This window comes from Thunnus thynnus, chromosome 22, assembly GCF_963924715.1.
Source record: "Thunnus thynnus chromosome 22, fThuThy2.1, whole genome shotgun sequence".
NCBI lineage: Eukaryota > Metazoa > Chordata > Actinopteri > Scombriformes > Scombridae > Thunnus > Thunnus thynnus.
In genome coordinates, this window is record NC_089538.1 from 24,157,901 (window position 1) to 24,174,684 (window position 16,784).

General features: G+C 35.8%; 1 protein-coding gene and 1 long non-coding RNA gene across 2 annotated transcripts; one reads left to right on the forward strand and one right to left on the reverse strand.

Moving 5' to 3' along the window:
- LOC137174959 (uncharacterized) lies at positions 1-5,689 on the forward strand. The gene is made up of 5 exons (XR_010925514.1): positions 1-152; positions 888-962; positions 1,168-1,236; positions 2,326-2,401; positions 3,907-5,689. It is a non-coding gene; the product is annotated as an uncharacterized lncRNA (long non-coding RNA).
- A 6,740-nt stretch (positions 5,690-12,429) lies between these two features.
- LOC137174725 (high affinity immunoglobulin epsilon receptor subunit alpha-like) lies at positions 12,430-15,264 on the reverse strand. Its single transcript, XM_067580180.1, has 4 exons — positions 15,209-15,264; positions 15,057-15,119; positions 13,494-13,754; positions 12,430-13,020 (listed from the first exon to the last, which is right to left on the reverse strand). Exons 1-4 carry the CDS (start codon positions 15,237-15,239, stop codon positions 12,710-12,712), a joined length of 666 nt encoding a protein of 221 aa, XP_067436281.1. The 5' UTR covers positions 15,240-15,264; the 3' UTR covers positions 12,430-12,709.
- Positions 15,265-16,784: the final 1,520 nt, after the last annotated feature.

Consider the following 16,784-nt stretch of genomic DNA (forward strand, 5'->3'; position numbering starts at 1 on the left):
TCGAGAGACTGCCTCTCCCCACAGTGGATTGCTGTGGCAGTGGATCATTGTCAGTGTTTTATGTGTGGCTCTGCTGCTGTTGGTGCTGGGAGTACTTTACTGTTGCAAATGCAAAGGTAAACAACATAAAACTGAAGGAGGCGCCAACAGAGGTAAATGTATTTGAAGTTAAACCCACTTCACACATGTTTTTTACTGAGGTTTCTAGTCTGAGAGTTCAGTGTGAGGGAAGAGTTCTGCACCTCAGGTCATTTTGTTAATTTACATATGACTTATTAAAGCAACCCTATCATGGATGTCAAACTAATGTAGTATTGTGAAGTTACATTTAAAAGCCGACAAATCAGCTTCAACTCCTTTTTGATGCCAGAAAATCAGAAATCTGAAACCTGAAACATATTCCCTTAATCACTACTGTCAGAGAATAATGAACATGCAGTATTACTCAGTGTTCCTCTAAATCATCTAGGGCAGACAGTGAAAGGTAATTCTACATCCTCTTTAGCTGCTGTTTTAGCTGTGGTTTAGCTGTTTCGCTGGTTAAACACCCAAACTATCTTACAATGAGGCAGATCAGTCTTTTAACAACAAGATTTCATCTGAGTTCATTTAATTTGCATTGGTTTTAATGGGAAATGATCTTATTCCACTAGTACTTTCTTGTAGGGAAACATAAAACCTCTAGTATACCATGGCTTACACTAATATGCAAAGATAGATATTAATTGTACAAGTACAGTACATATTGTATTTATACTCCTTTCTGCTTGTCTTGGCTACATATACACTACTTCCTGATATAAGAATTTGTGTCCAGTTAGGTTTTTCTGATAAGATAGTAAATGTCTGTTTTTCCGTTTTTTGTTGTTGTTTTTTGTATGTTTCAGTCTCAGGAGAATACAGTGTAGTTGATTCACACCATGCAATATATGCCGTTGTCAAAAAACAAAGAAAGGAGAGAGGTACATAATATTTAATTTTTACTTCATTTTTACTGAACTAGTGCAGTATTTTTTTGTCTGAATTATTGATGTTATTTAGTTTTAAGTAACATTTTAAGTAATATACAATGCTTCTTATGCACATGCAAAACAGCTAAGAAATGAGACACAAATACAGCATTGACAGGAAATGAGAGTTAAATGATGATGTTTCTTTTGTTTTCAGTCACAGGTGCTGACGGTGTGGTTGATCCACATCATGTGACATATGAAAATGTAAAAAGGAGGGAGAAAGGTAGGCTACTTGATATTAAGTTACTTTCACTTCACTCTTTAAAGGTATTCAGACCACATAATGTTTGTAGCGCAACATGTTTTGTTTTGCAAGAGCCACTAAACATGGTTTGCAGTTTGTCTACGGGATGCAAATGAATTGCTTGGCTAGGCATTGTGGGATTTCACACACCATGACACCGATCAGTTTGAAAGTTCAAAAAATGTTTACTTTATGTAACTGAGCAAAATTCACCTGGAAACTCCTCAGTGATTTGCCAAACAATTGACAAAGAGAAAGTGATGCAGTGGTGGGACTGTAGGTTTAGTGCTGTGGATAAATGTCAAGATTCAGTATTGTAGTTTACATTACCTTCTTTTATACGTCCCTTTCCACCAAGATTACAGATACAAGCAAAAACAAAGTGATGCTTTGCACAAAGTCACATACATTCATACATTTTTTTATACAAAGTTTGCTAACAAAGAAGCTGATCACCAGCTTGTGTGCACTGAAACACACACAGCCACAAGTGTGAAGTGGCAGAGGGGATGTTTTGTGATTTGCTGGCTTCTAGTGAGTCTTCACCATTAGTCATTAGAGAAATTTAAATAATGCGAAATGTTACATGTGCAGAATACAGTACAAGTAATACCTCTTATTTGGTGATAATTCAGGAGGCAAAGATGAAAGATGAGAAGATGAAAATTAAATTAACTACTACTACTACTGGGCTCACGAACATTACGTACTTTTAGAGGGATGTGAAAATTTAATCCTCTCACTTGTAAACCACATGAGAAAACCACAAATGGTGAAGAGGGGCCCTTCAGTAGGTTCATTTAGCCATCTACAAGTTTTGCAGGTTTTTTTAACAAGTTTTATAACATTATATTGTTAATACTGAACAAAATACACTGTTTGATTAAACCCCAATGTGACTTACAGAATGTAAGAATGGCAGAGTATCTTGTATTGAAAGGCACAAGACTGACTGCAATTGAGTGGGCCTTAAGTAATTTATAGTTAAGTCATATTCAAGAGAAATTTTATTCTTCAGGTAAAAACTCTGACAACAGGCTGAGATAATTTCATTTGTTTCAAAAACAGAACGAAAAGTGTTTGGAGCAGGGACCCAACCATATGAACCAGAGGAGAGCGCCGTATATTCTTTAATAAACTCAGGGTAAGACTGCAGCTGATACAGCATCTGTTTCTTTTAATATTCACTGTATTTATGGCATTTCTGTGTTATGAGGAGGACCAGTGAAGAGGTAACTTGCACTTACCATGTTACAACCAAAAAGATAGATAACCTCTGTCACTGTAGAGATTCAAAACTTCTTCGAAGCAGTGTCTTGGGAGATCTAAACAAAGTGTAACATTCAATGTTTTTGTCCCACTAGAGCTACTTTTGGGTTTAACGTGTAGATTTACCTACCTTTTGTATACAGGCATGCCACTCATTTATTTGAAGTTGGACACAAGATCCGGGGCTGTATTTATCAAGCTTCTCAGAGTAGAAAATCACGGCCAAATGTTCTCATAGTGACGCACTTTTTTTCCCTACTTTTAGGTCTAGATGTAAAACTTAGGAAATCAGTCTTGTCTCAGCTGGTATTCAAGAGAGCTCCAGGGGTCACCTAAAGATGTTCAGGCAGAGATGTTTCATGAGAGCAGAGATGTTTTGGGAATGCTTGATGATGATAAAGTTGTTTTGACAAAAATCCAATAATATTTGAGACTGGCTTTATGATAATGTTACACTTTTTTGTAATAGGGGAAAACTTAACGCTTATGCACATGATGAGATGAGATCAGACTTAAACTAATTTGAACACACTCATGTCCTCCTTGTTACAAGCTGCATAATGAAGGATATCTCAACTTCATTACAACAGGTACAATGTTTTTATAGGGTCTTATATCTTATGATTTTTTTTATTTAGGCTATTTCAAATAATAGCAGGGTTATACTAGTTAAAAGAAGAAGATGCACTATAATAATACAGTATATGTTGATATGTTATGGTGCTTTTTTTTTCTTCTTCTGTTTTGCGGCTTGGATTGTCAAGCCACACTTTCTTCCATAGAGTAACTCTTCTGCTTACTGTAAGTCACTGTAGGATGCTTTTTATTTTTGTTATTTGTTTATTTTATTTAAAAGAGACGATGTACAGTTCAAACATAAATGTCGCCATTTGATGTGCTGTACCAGATTATAGCTGCACGCTAATTTGCATGTTATCCCTTGGCAGGTCAGAGCAAAAAACAGCAATAACAAACAGTACAGACTAAAAACAACATATGTGTTATACAAAAAAGAACACACAAGACACTAAATACAAAACTACACACAATAGCACAAATGTATGCTTGTCAAAAATCAGTGAATGCACAGCTAATCATTTTTCAACAGACTTTTTAAGTAGCTCTCAAGTCCTACTCTGAGATAGTAGTGTTTATAGGTTCACTTTCAGCACAATTTTTACAGTAATACAGTAGTTCTGAGATGCTTTATAAATACGGCCCTGAACTGGTTGAGAAATCTTACAGATAGTAGTTATGTGCACTTCATCAGTCCATGAGTGAATCAATGGGTTTTTTTGTAATAACATTTATAACTTGTTAGCATGAAGGTCTTGTGCACTCCATGATTTTGTGGTATTTGTATTTCCTGTGTGTTTACAGGTCAATGACAGCAGAGACATCGGACTAAAGGAAAGAGGAAGTCATACAACCATAATCAGTAATGTTACAGTGACTCAGTACATTTTTATTTTTTCATATTGTTGTAAAAATGTTTTTGCATTTTGCAAACATTTTGCATCAACACCTAGTCCTAAATCCATGCATTTCAGTGTAGGTTTGATTGTATCTTCAGTACTACATGTTTAATGAATGCTTAATGAATGAGGTGATGCAATGACACATTTTATTCTTTTTGTTTGTTTTAGTGTTTCATGTACACGATCAGCAAATATCAGCAGTGCATTCACATTCAGAGCTCATTTTTGCTAAGTTAACACTACACTCAGCTATAGATTTAATTACTTTGAGTCCTTGTCATTGTTTGATAATGTGTTTCTCAAACACAGATGACAGGACATGACATCACATCCAGACCTTTACAGCAGTTTGATTGAGTTTCAGTTCTCTAAGAAAAAACAATGGTAAACATGAGACTTTAGTGTCACTTCCTCAGAGTTAAAGAATAAGGTCTTCTTTTTACAACCACAGAGGATTGGTAAGCATTGTACAAAATGTAAAAAGAATAGCTTTTAGTCAAAAACAAAGAAGAAGTAGACAATACAGGCTGAGAAAAGATGGACAAAAAAATGAAATTAAAATACTCACTCACACTTACAATGGAAAGCTCCAAACACTGCATCTGTTACATATTTTGGCACTTCCTCTCCCATTTATCTGTACTTCACATCATAATTTCAATTAGTAGGTTTGATGTAAAGCTCTGCTGATATTATATCACCTTCATAATAAGCTAATGGAGTATAGATTCTATATAGAACAAGACATTGACTGATGCTTTTACTTTTTTGTCTTAAAAACAGAAACAGAGGAATACAGTATGCTGTTCGCAGATCTTGTACATATAAGAGCATTTTTGGACTACAGATATTCATAATGAAAAATTTTAAACAGGGACGATGTGGTTCATCACCATTAGTGTACCAGTGGGGTCTTTGATGCTGAGACACTGGCGGAGACTGTAAGCCAGTGTCTATTTTTAAGAGTGAGCTGTTTATTAGAGTGAAACAGTTAAGCCACCATGTTGTCTGTTCACACGTCTTAAGACGCTGTTTACAAGAACAGAGCTGCTGCTGCAGATTATAAATACACTCACTGTGGTTGACTATCAACATGATGCTGTTACATCGGTTTAAGGTGAAGCAGACGTACTAAGTTTACAGACACATTTATAGTGCAGTAACTTTCCATTAACATACTAAACCACCGACATACTACACACACTCCCCACTGAAGCTCCTTTTGGGGCCCAGTCACAAGACAGAGTTCACATAACATTCAGACAACATCCACACAAGCCACACAAGTTCACCGAAATTCACAGAATTTCACTTTCTGTTCTGTCCTCTCTCCCTCCTCCTCCTTTGCTGTATCCCTTCAGGTGCTGTCAGACCAGAATTCCTCAGGATGAGGTTTTACACATTAAGAAAAACTTGTGCACAGTGAAGAAAACTGACTGTACAGTTTCATACTTATGGTATGATTGTGATGTTGAGGGTACACTTGTACACAACACATGTCAGAGATATGGGTCTGATTTATTTGAAAACATTTGTGTCCATATGTCCAATAAATTGTTTTCTTGGAATAAAAATGATAACTATACATTCAAATGTTGTACACTGGGTTATTGATTACATGACCGTCATGTGGGGGAGACTAATGAACTGTAAACAATGTAAACTGAACTGTTTGAACAATAAAATGGCAGTGGCATGGTCTGTATCAGTCCTCCAAAACTTGACTTACTTTACTTTAATGGACTATGGGTGACCTAGACATTACGCTTATATAATATAAAACATATTTTCCCATTTGTACAAAGCACCAGGACTCTGATGCCAGAGTCAGGGGATTGCTTCCTGTTTAGGTTGAGGCAAAAAAAGCACTTTGTTTAAGGTGGAAGATCATGATTTCTGTTATATGTTCATAAAATAAACATATCCTGCCTCATGTTTCAAGTCACTTATGAATTTTTCAATATGTAGCTACCATTATGAAAAAATCACATGTGACTTATCACATGTAAAGTGCTTCACATGTGATAAGTCACATGTGGTTTAACATGTGACGTATTCAGGGGCACATTTGGTTTTCAGACATTTCACATGTATCCATAACTTACACAAATAATGCATCCAGTGTACAGTTAACAGGAGAAAAGTCTGCTATCACATACAGACAGCGTGCTGCAGCTAACACAGTATGACACTGAGCAGGGCCTGTGCCTGTGTTATTATCAGTTCAGGTGTGGCCTATTTGGTTGAGGCTGAATCCTGCCCACCTAGGACTGTGCAAGAAGGGGGTCTTTCACCAGGGTACTCTAACTGAGATCTGTCCTGTCCTATACCTGAAAAGTTTGCTAAAAGGTAGACTTTTGGATGGCATTTCATGTTTAAAACATGCAGCAAACTGACTCTGTACAACACATACCTTTTATACCTTTGTATTTTATATATTATTGCATCTTTCAACTTATTCTGATAGTATATGTTTTTAAGTTCATGCAGAAAAAAATAAACATTCCTGTTAAAATGGGTGCAGCCTCATTGTGGATATTACTACCACAAAAAACATTCAATTCCTACAGATACTGTAAGAAATTTCACAAAAACAATCAGAATTTATCATTCATTTAATGTTATATATGTTAGAGCACAAAAAAATAAGCAAAAAGTCACTGGTTGTAAAAACAACACTTGGGCATATATATATAAATATTTCAATCATAATTAATTGTCTGAGATACAAAATACAAAACACCTTTGTCTCATTGCAGTAAAAACAGATGAAGGGAATCTACATCTACACAAACAACTAACAATAGCAAAAATAGCTTAAATTGTGTTCTCCCTTCCTCATAATTGTGGCACATTAAAAGGTCCAAGTGTACATACTTTACTAATCTGCTCAAGTCCAAAAGGTATGAAAATATGTCTCACTTTGCAACGCTGACGAGCTTCAAGTGTCATATAGTGAGTGACGCAGGTGGACCCAAATGCAGGAGACGGCAGGCAGGCAGGATCAGATGCAGAATATTTAATGATAAACATGAAACACTGAGACACAGGAACAGGGAACATTGACCATAACCGCAGACGACTCGACAAAGACTGAACTGAAAACTGGACTAGAAATACACAGGGTCTGATTACAAACTGAACACAGGTGAGTGAAACAAGACACGAGGTAATCAACAAACATTAAGAGTAAAAATTGACATCAGTGGTGTGCATAGGGCAAAGGTAGGGAAGAATAAAGGGGAAGTCTGGGCCCTATCTTACGCCTATAGCGCAAAGTGGTACCAAGTGTGACGTGAGTGTCTTTGCTAGTTTAAGACCGACGCAGTTGTCATTTTCCCGTCCAGCACCTATGTTGTTTAAATAGCAAATGCACTTGCGCCCATCTGAGCGTCCATGGGTGTGTTGGTCTTAAAATGAGGTGTCAGACGCATTGTTGGCGCATTGCTATCTTAAGGCAGCAGAAAGAGATTGTGCGATTGACCAACAAAAACCTGTAGTAAAGTAAATGGTGCAGTATTTCACATGATTAAAATTAATGATTCAATTTCTGAACAATATTTAACAAATATTAACATTAACAACATTTTTGAGATTACAATGATCAGGTTTCCATACTTTCAGCTATTAAAATCCTGCTGATTTGACCTGTTACTCCATGACTGAACAAAACAATTCTAAAGAAATCAAAGCTACTATTAAAAAATAAACCTTTTCAAAAAAAAAACAAACGAAAAGAAATTTGCAACAAATTAATGAACAGGATCTTAAATTTGTGGTCTGGGACTATGGGAGGGTCCAGGAGCAGCAGGGACCAGTGTGCTCATTATGGATCCTGCACTTTCACTTTGCGTACGAGCAGATGCGTTTCCTTTATTATTATAGCAATCAGCCAAGGTGCAAGCGCACCTGATTTTTAAAGGGAATGGGAGATGACACTTTAATTGGTTTATTGCATGTTACAACAAAGCACACCTATGATTAATTAGGAAACTAAGGACAACCCTGTTGAACCATGCACCTGGCATTGCTTTTTTCCAACATTAAACTAGCAAAAGTGAATTTTGACACACCCTAAATGCACTTGTGCTATGCCCTTCAGACTGTGCACTTTGGATCGTTAAATAGGGCCCTCTGTCAAGTTTTATAATGTTTTCAGAGGGGGGTCTTTGCTTTTTGTAGCTTTCTGTAGAACAAAGTATATCACGTCCTCAATTCTGATTTCTAAAACCCTGAATTCTCAGAAATCTGGGACCTCAGGCACTGAACCCATGTCTCAGTCTTCATGCTATGAATTGTCATACTCTGAATCTTCAATCATTGTGCCCTGCATCCTTTTCCTGTGAAGTGTCTTGCTCTTCATCCTAAAGCTCTGAATTCTCATGCTTCAATATCTTGTCCTTTTTTCTGGCTGCCAAAGGGTGGAAGATACAGATACATACACACAAAAAGATTTGTCATTTAAAGAGTAAGCATGAACTATTAACAAATGCAGAAAATAGAAAAACTCTAAAACATGTTATGTACTCAGCTTTGTGCTAGTGAAGTGTACGTAAAAATGACAGTACTAGTATTTACACCTAGTACTGACATCCAAAGGTAATTACAGTCCCAGAAAATAAAAGAATCAAAATGAGGGACTGAAAGATACACGGATGTACTCTGGTTTTTGTGATCATTTACCACCAAATGACCGCTGAAAATAATAAAAAGCAACTCTGATACTGCCCTGCTGCCTTTTTGTAGGCCACTAATTGTAGATGGGCTCATTGCGATATATACTACTCAGCTAGGTAGAAGGGTTATCAGCCAGCCATTGAGTGCAGTAGTGTTGAGCCCTTGGTTATCTGGTTGTAATATCTTTGTGGAATCAACTATTTTGTCACATTACACATCTGTATCAACAGCCTGTATCAACCATAACAACTTCAAAGCACGATCAAGTCAACCTTTCACGGTATTTACTGAGTTGTGTGATTCTTAAGCTATTATATGCACAGACTAATAACAGATCATAATAGACATATTAACCATAACATAGTCTGTCTGATAAAGAAAAAGGGACATGAGATGTTTTTAATTCACTTAAGAAATTGAAACTTAAGAATGGTGATATGTACAGAGCAATCATCGCGACCCTCCTCCACCCAATCCACCTCCACGGCCGTGTCATGTAAGTCAGCTCCTCTCCCCTTCATCTTGGATCACCGTCTTGCCTTCTCCACTCTGTAACTTCGGCATCAGGCCCGAGGTCACCAGAAGCCGCTACCACTCCACCACGATCTACGCTTCTTCATCACCACCTATTCTAGTCTCACATTCATCTCCCCCCTTCATATCCGGTGACGTCACGATGGGGTCTAATCGCCAAAGACTTTTCCACCTACATCTATCATGCTTGTTCAATAAACATCATTTACTTCATAAGAAACTGAGTCTCTCCTGATTGAAATAGGATCGGATGAAGTTCCAGGGTCAGTCTTGGAACAGATATTTCGCTGAAGACAAATCCAAACAATCCTTCAACCAGTTTGAATACCGAAACAGTTCAGTTTACATTGATTACACTTAATTGGTATTATCTTCTAGTCTGACAGGCAAGACACCGTAATAATCCAAGTACAGTGTTTGAATGTAAGAGTCCCCCCAACATCACAAACTTACCAGCCAAAGTTTGATACTGTACAGTCAGTGTTTCTTTAATGTGCAGCCTTGAGTATTATCTTAATGTATCAAACTTTATCCTGGGTGTCCTGGTAGCCTGTTGGTTAAGATGCCACATAACTGCACCCTCTGCATTTCGATTCCAGCAGTGGACCTTTTGCATGTCTACCCCCATTTCTCCCTCTACCCTCCGTTTCCTGCCTACTTGCTCTACTGTCACCATAGTAAAGGCTAAAAAAAATTTAGAAATAACTTCATCCATTCAAATGCAAATTATTTGTTAAAATTTACTTAAGTTGAATTCATGTGCCCTAAACAGATTTACAAATGATCTTCATGTGGTGTGAAGTCTCTCATGTGACCGGGTCCCAAAGAGAGCCTGTGTAGTATGTCAGTGGTTTAATGTGTTGCACTATACGTGGCGTAAACTTAGTGTATCTGCTTCAGCTCAAACCGATGTCACAGCATCATTTTGATAGTCGACCACAGTGAGTGTATTTATAATCTGCAGCAGCTCTGTTCTTGTGAGCAGCCTCTTCAGACGTGTGAACAGACGACATGTTGGTTTAACTGTTTCACACGAATAAACTGCTCACTGTTCAAAATAGACACTGATAATGTGACTCAGCAAAGGTCCTCAGATAAACCACAACGACCTTTTTAAAAATGCTAACAGAAGGTCAACTACATGATTATGAATGTTTACAGTGTCCATAAATGTACATAAACTGCTGTTATTTATATTTCTGATAAACTCTACAGTCTTTCATAATGAATATACTGAACAGAGTTGAAATTATGCTTACTTTATTATACTGTTTCTGTTCTTACGGCAATAAAAATACAAACATTTCATCATTCAGTGGGTGTTTGTGACACTGCATAGAAACATGTATGAACCATCGATGTGTCACAAAGATACAACATAAGCAGAGCTTCATGAGAAACTTACTCAATGCTTTTCTTTAGAGCACAAGTACAAAGGAGAACATATAAAAAGAATATCATATTGACTGAACTTTGGTCACTTTGCCGTTCCTTCACTCTGACACTAAAACCTGATTTTAACTGTTTTAGAGAACTGAAAGATTTTCTGTTATGCAACTGGTGGAAACGTCCAGATGTGATTTCTTGCAAGCAATGTTTGAGACACATGACCAAACAAAGACATGGACTAATTATTGTTATTAGTTTTGTTTATTATTATTATTATTTATTTATTTATTTATTTATTGTGAGTGTGAGTGTTAAAAGTGTGTGAAGGTAGATTTTTCTTTTCAGTTGAAGTAAAGGCAGGTTTTGTACAATGCACTGGAGAACATAACGGTCTATAAAACAATACAACCAATAAGTAAAAGTAAAAGTAAAAGTAAAAGTGTAAAATTTACATAACTTGTCAATTTATGGTTTAACATACATGTATGAATAAACCAAACAGATGTACAGTGGTTAATTCTTTCCTTTTCTCTCTTTATGTTATTATTATTATTAGTTTTACATTTTTACAGATTTAAAAATATTTTTAAATCACTGAGTGTGACTGTATGACCTCCTCAAATACAAAGCGACAGTATTTGATGACCTGGGTTGAGAACAGGTTGAAAATACACAAGTAGTGCTTTGAGCAGGCCGTCTCCTCAGTCCTTCAGTCAGTGGCCTGTAAAACACAAACAATATGCAAACAATGATTAACTAATATTTGGCCTTATTTATATTAAGGTTTTTAAAAAAGGAAAAATAAAGGAAGGAGCTAATTTGACAGAGTTTACATGACTTCTCTCAGTTGTTTAATGAGCTTAGGATAACAGTGGCTAATAATCATCTTTAAATATTCAAGTAACATCTTTTTCTAATGGAGTGGTTCTTTTCATATTCTCTCCTGTGACCGTGGTTATACTCAACTGTAACTTGGTTGAGCGTAAGAACATGAACTGTAGTTTTAGAGGAAAGAGATGTTGTATCAGCTTCAGTCTCACCTGTAGATGACTGTAGAATAGAAATCCTTTTCTTCTGGTAACAGCGTTTTGGTGTCTGCTCTGGACACATCTGGATCTGTTTGGGGAAAAAAAACTTATTTTTCTTATCCACATGGTATTCGAAATCGTAGGAATAAGGCAGGCAGGAAAAAGGAGAGGTTGGCAACAGGCTGGAAGATAACAGGAATGTATGCTGGGCACTATGACTAGACAGTTCATAAGACAATCTGGCAAAGTGCTGAAGGAAAGGGGCTGGTATATACTGTATGCTGGGGCAGTACTGAGGGAATGGGAAGGAAAGGTGTGTATAAGTAGGAGGGACAGACAGATCATGGGACTGGCTGGAAAATGGATTACTGCAGGGCAGGAGGAAGTGGCTGGATGTGGAATGACATCAGAATTTGTGACAGAGAAAAATGGCATAAATGGAAGAATGAACGAAGCAATAAACTAATCAGAACCGGCCGGTGTGACAGTTGTGAAACACTCAAGATTGTTAAAGGTGAAAAGAAGATGACATGTCAGAATAAATAATAATGATGCAACAGCATTTCCATATCATACTGCTTTACATGATTTAAAACTGTTCTGTGTGTTCATCTTTAATGCATTGCATTGAATGCACACTATATTATTAGATATCGGATATTGGAAAATATCCTAGTCCAGTATAGTATAATAGTGGGTCTCAAATGACCTTAGAACAGCAATGTAGTATTTATTCACAACCACTGTTGCTAAGAGAAAGTTGCTGACTGGTGAATAAAATTGACCAATTTATTTTTAATTTTCTAGTTGTTTTTGCTTCATTAATTACGCACAATGTATCATTTACATTACTTTTAAAAACTTAAAAAACATCATGATGAAGTAAATTATTGAAATATTGTTTTTGTACCTTTGTGTTTCTTACAGAGAAGTAGTCCAACCACCAACCCCAGAGGGGCCATCAATAAAATACTGACAACAATCCACAGCGGAGCGTGGAGGTGAGGGGAGTGACCGTGGGTGGTCTTTTCATAAGATGCTGGAAAGAAGATATTAAGGATGCTTCAAAATTATGATTCACATCTTGAACCTGGAGAGAAAAACACACACACAAAAAAAGAACAAATCATTGTTACTTTGTTTTGAAATCTTCAGCCGGCTCTCTGGTGATTCTCCAGCTCCAGAGATGCTGCACTTGTAGAGTCCTTCATCAGACTTGGAAACATTTTGGATGGTCATGTTGCCCATATACTGAGTCCTGAGATGGGAGCCATCTTTGTAGAAATCTGCTATGTGTTGTGACTGAGTTTTCTTGTTTTTACAATACAGAATCACATCATCTCCCTCCAACACAGGATGGGCAGGACTCCCCAGGATCACAGAACCAGCTGAACAACATCATAAAGACATATTTGATGTTAAACATTATATAAATATATAGTTACAGAAAATAATAGATAACAGAAAACATTAGAAAAAATATATTTTTAAATTTTTTGTTTAGTGATTCACTATATTGTACATTTATATTTATATTTACACATTTAGTTAAAACTAATTTATGATAATACTACTACTAATAATAATAGTGATAATGTAATGATAATAATAATGATAATGTACAATGTATTATATAGTGAATCACTAACTGCATTTTTATCTGTAATTTACAGAAATTAAAAGAAAATGTAATTTGTGTAATCTTCTGTATTGTGTGTCTAATGCGAGGGAAATATTACAAGCAGCATTTTGATTTATATCAAAATATTCTATTATTGGAACCTTTTCCAAAACGATTTGAACTTACTGTGTAACTCTGTCCAATAATTTCTAAATAGATATTATAATTTGCTAAACATACCAGTGACAAAGATATTTACAGCATCACTTTTTTCTCCCTCTTCATCTTCACACCAGTATTCTCCACTGTGTCTTTCAAAGATAGGATTAATGGTGCAGGATGGAGCTGATGTGTTGCAGTCAGAGTTTGTTAGATTGATTTTGTTGAGCTTCGTCTTCACTCTCCATCTAGTGAAGCCATCATTCTCCTCACAATGTACAGAGACAGTCTCATATTCAATGAACTGCAGTCTGTCTGGAATAATACGAGGAAAAGCTGCATCTGAGACACAGAGAAAGAAAGCGATTCAATTATTTTCCAAATTACCCATTCACCATTCACAAAACTAGACATACAGTATATTTAAACATATTCGAACTGTTATTACAATGTGATGTCACTATAACGGGACTATACTGCATTACCAAAGCCGACAACAGCAAGTACAGAAACAGTTAAGTTGTGAAAAAAGGTTAAGTAACATCTATATAAGTTATTAAAACCTTAACTTCCCCAACAAAACAGAATAAAATCATAAAATCAAACACTACACTGTATGTTAGGACAATCTAATTTAGGTTAAGGTATCTAAGCCAGTTAGATTTTAATGTTACTCTTTTTTCTTTATGATTTGGTTTAGCTACAGCCTCAATTTTGTTGAGGAATAACATTTTCAATTACTAAGATTTAAAACTAAACTAAAAACTGATTTTTTTAATTTCAGGAACAGTTTGGAAAAAGTCTATAAATGAGCTTTAGCTAAGACTAGCTGTCTCTGCTTTCCAACTAGCGTTAACTAGCTGGAGTGCAGTCAGTGCAGCTTGGTTTTTTTCCTGTTTTATACTTCCTGAATTCCAAAATTACACATTTCTTTGGCATGATATGTGTTAAATGGTAAAACAAATGTCAGAAACTCAGACTCTAGTCTTAACTCAATTTCCACCAAATGTAGTTACTGCATTTTGTTCTTGTAGGGCAGACACTTTATTCTTGGTCACTTTTGACAGTAGAATTTTCTTACAATTTAGTTTTTTAGGTATGTATAAAGGACAGAGTGTGACATATCAGTAGTAAAAGCAATTTTAAAAACAATCCTCCATACTCATGCTGTTCAGTATAATGAAGTACTTATTTCATCTAATGATGCATGCATTTGCATATATCATGGCAATATAAGATACAATATAGAGCATATTATACAGCATGGAAGTGCATATGATACATATATTTCCAATAGTGAATGGTGCTACACCCAATCTGTAAATCCATAATGTAAGTCATAATTAGCCAAAGATTAAATACATAAATACAAGTACAGATATAAACTGAACAAGATTACTTTACATAATTATTGTATGTTTATTTGACATAGTACAACCATTTCATACATTTTTTTCAGACAAAGACATGTAATATTCTTACTTTAAATGTTTTTTGTTTCTTTTTCAATATATTGAATATTTCTATCCATATGGGCATGTTTTTTTCCCACAACCATCAGAAAGTACCATTGAGAAAGTAACTGTGTTTAACTCTTAGCAAGACTGGTAGTAAAGACAATTAGCTAAAAATTATCCAACTCACCAGCTTTCTGAGCAAAGTAACTGTGGTGAACTTGTGCAACCAGCAGGACCAACACACCCAACACTGGAGAGACAAATGAAGAGAGCTGATATAATATGTACCAGCTGTAAAGATGAATGGAGGGAGGGTTGATAGACAGACTCAGTACTCACTCAGTCTGATGCAGAGAGCTGTAACCTCCATGATGTCTTGCTGCTGACTGTCTGAGCATCAGACTAAAATACAATTAAACCACAATGTAGGTCAAAACCTCCTCTTCCTGTCTGAAGCATTTCTGGTGATGATGCAGCGGCAGGTTTGAATCTACAAATATATATGTGAAGCTTGATCTGCTACAGTGGAAATTCTGGCTTAATCCCCATGAAAAGACACGTGTGCATTCAAAAGAGAAAACTGGGCGATCAACCTTGAGAATATGCATCAGTTTTTAAACAAAGGTGGCCCATCATCCAAGCTGTCAATGTCAGTCAAATGTCAGCAAGTCAAAAACACAAGAGCTGTGATATTTTAATCAAATATGAACATCTAAAAGCAGTCCTACTCTGCCCTCTGCTGCCAATAGGCTATCTTTCACTTTTAGGAAAAGGAAGACAAAAATATTACATGTTTTACTGCACACATTCTTTTATTGCCACTTGCCACTTACATTTATCCACAATTACAACTACAGACTGACATTTTATATGACTCACCTTGCAGCTTGTGATAAACACACAAAGGTCAAATTAACTTATAATTGATAACACATTCTGAAACTTGAATGATATGGAAGTGTATTATTAGAGCTTTACTGTTCCGTGATGGGAGAGACAGAAAAATACTTTTTCATTATTGATCATATATAGACTAGACATGCATGCACACTCTCAAAAATGTGATTATAAAGTTAGTAGCATTGCACACATTATTGTTCATGCAATGAAAAATCTAACAGACATGCACTTTAATGCATGTCACTTTGTATAGGCAAAGCCTTGGCTTGAGAGACTGCTGGAACCAATAGAGATGCAGGTCACAAGAATACAAGAAAGAAGGAAATAGACATGCAAATTTTAGGGCTAGGGTTAGCAGGAGGTTACCAACTGTGTTACCAAACACAGAGTTCAAAATTATTACCATAGTACACCAGGGAACTGCCTTGTAAAACTACAGATAAATTTCAGCTCTCTAGGACTGCTGTAAAATTTAGAGAATCTGCTTTGACATAGAACACTGGTTAGTAGAGATTCAAAGGAAGGACATGAAAATAAGTTTTTAAGTTCAAATATCATTACAAAGTTTGAGTGAAGTGAGAAAAGAAAAAAAAAATTATTATTTAAAAAAATGGAAAACAGTTCAACAAAACTATTTGAATTTGAAACAGTATAGTGCATTTTTTGACCACAAGATCATCAGAGTATAGATTTGAATCCTTATGGAGCTGGATGAGAAGGATTTATTATAACTGGGTGCAGCTGAATGAATGAAAGTTTTGACTAAGTGAGTTACTTGTTTGACATTAACTGTGTAAGAAAATGTGTTTTTTAAAACTTTTAAATGTTAAAGAAATGTATAAATCTGCAAAAAAAATATGAAAAACATTGATGAAATACTTTAAAATTACCTAATTTAAATAAAGGCTTGTTTAATACTGTATTCTTTTGTAAATTCCTAGAATTATCCAGTTTATCCTTAAAATTCAAATTATCCTCCTTAAACATCCATTATAGGTATCTTAGGCTTTAATTG

Excerpts from the sequence above, each read along its gene's own strand:
- LOC137174725 (XM_067580180.1), bottom strand. The coding sequence starts at position 15,239 with ATGGAGGTTACAGCTCTCTGCATCAGACTGA. Across the intron at positions 15,120-15,208 it reads AGCTCTCTGCATCAGACTGA|TGTTGGGTGTGTTGGTCCTG; the intron begins GTGAGTACTGAG and ends TTGTCTCTCCAG. Across the intron at positions 13,021-13,493 it reads TGTAAATATCTTTGTCACTG|CTGGTTCTGTGATCCTGGGG; the intron begins GTATGTTTAGCA and ends GATGTTGTTCAG.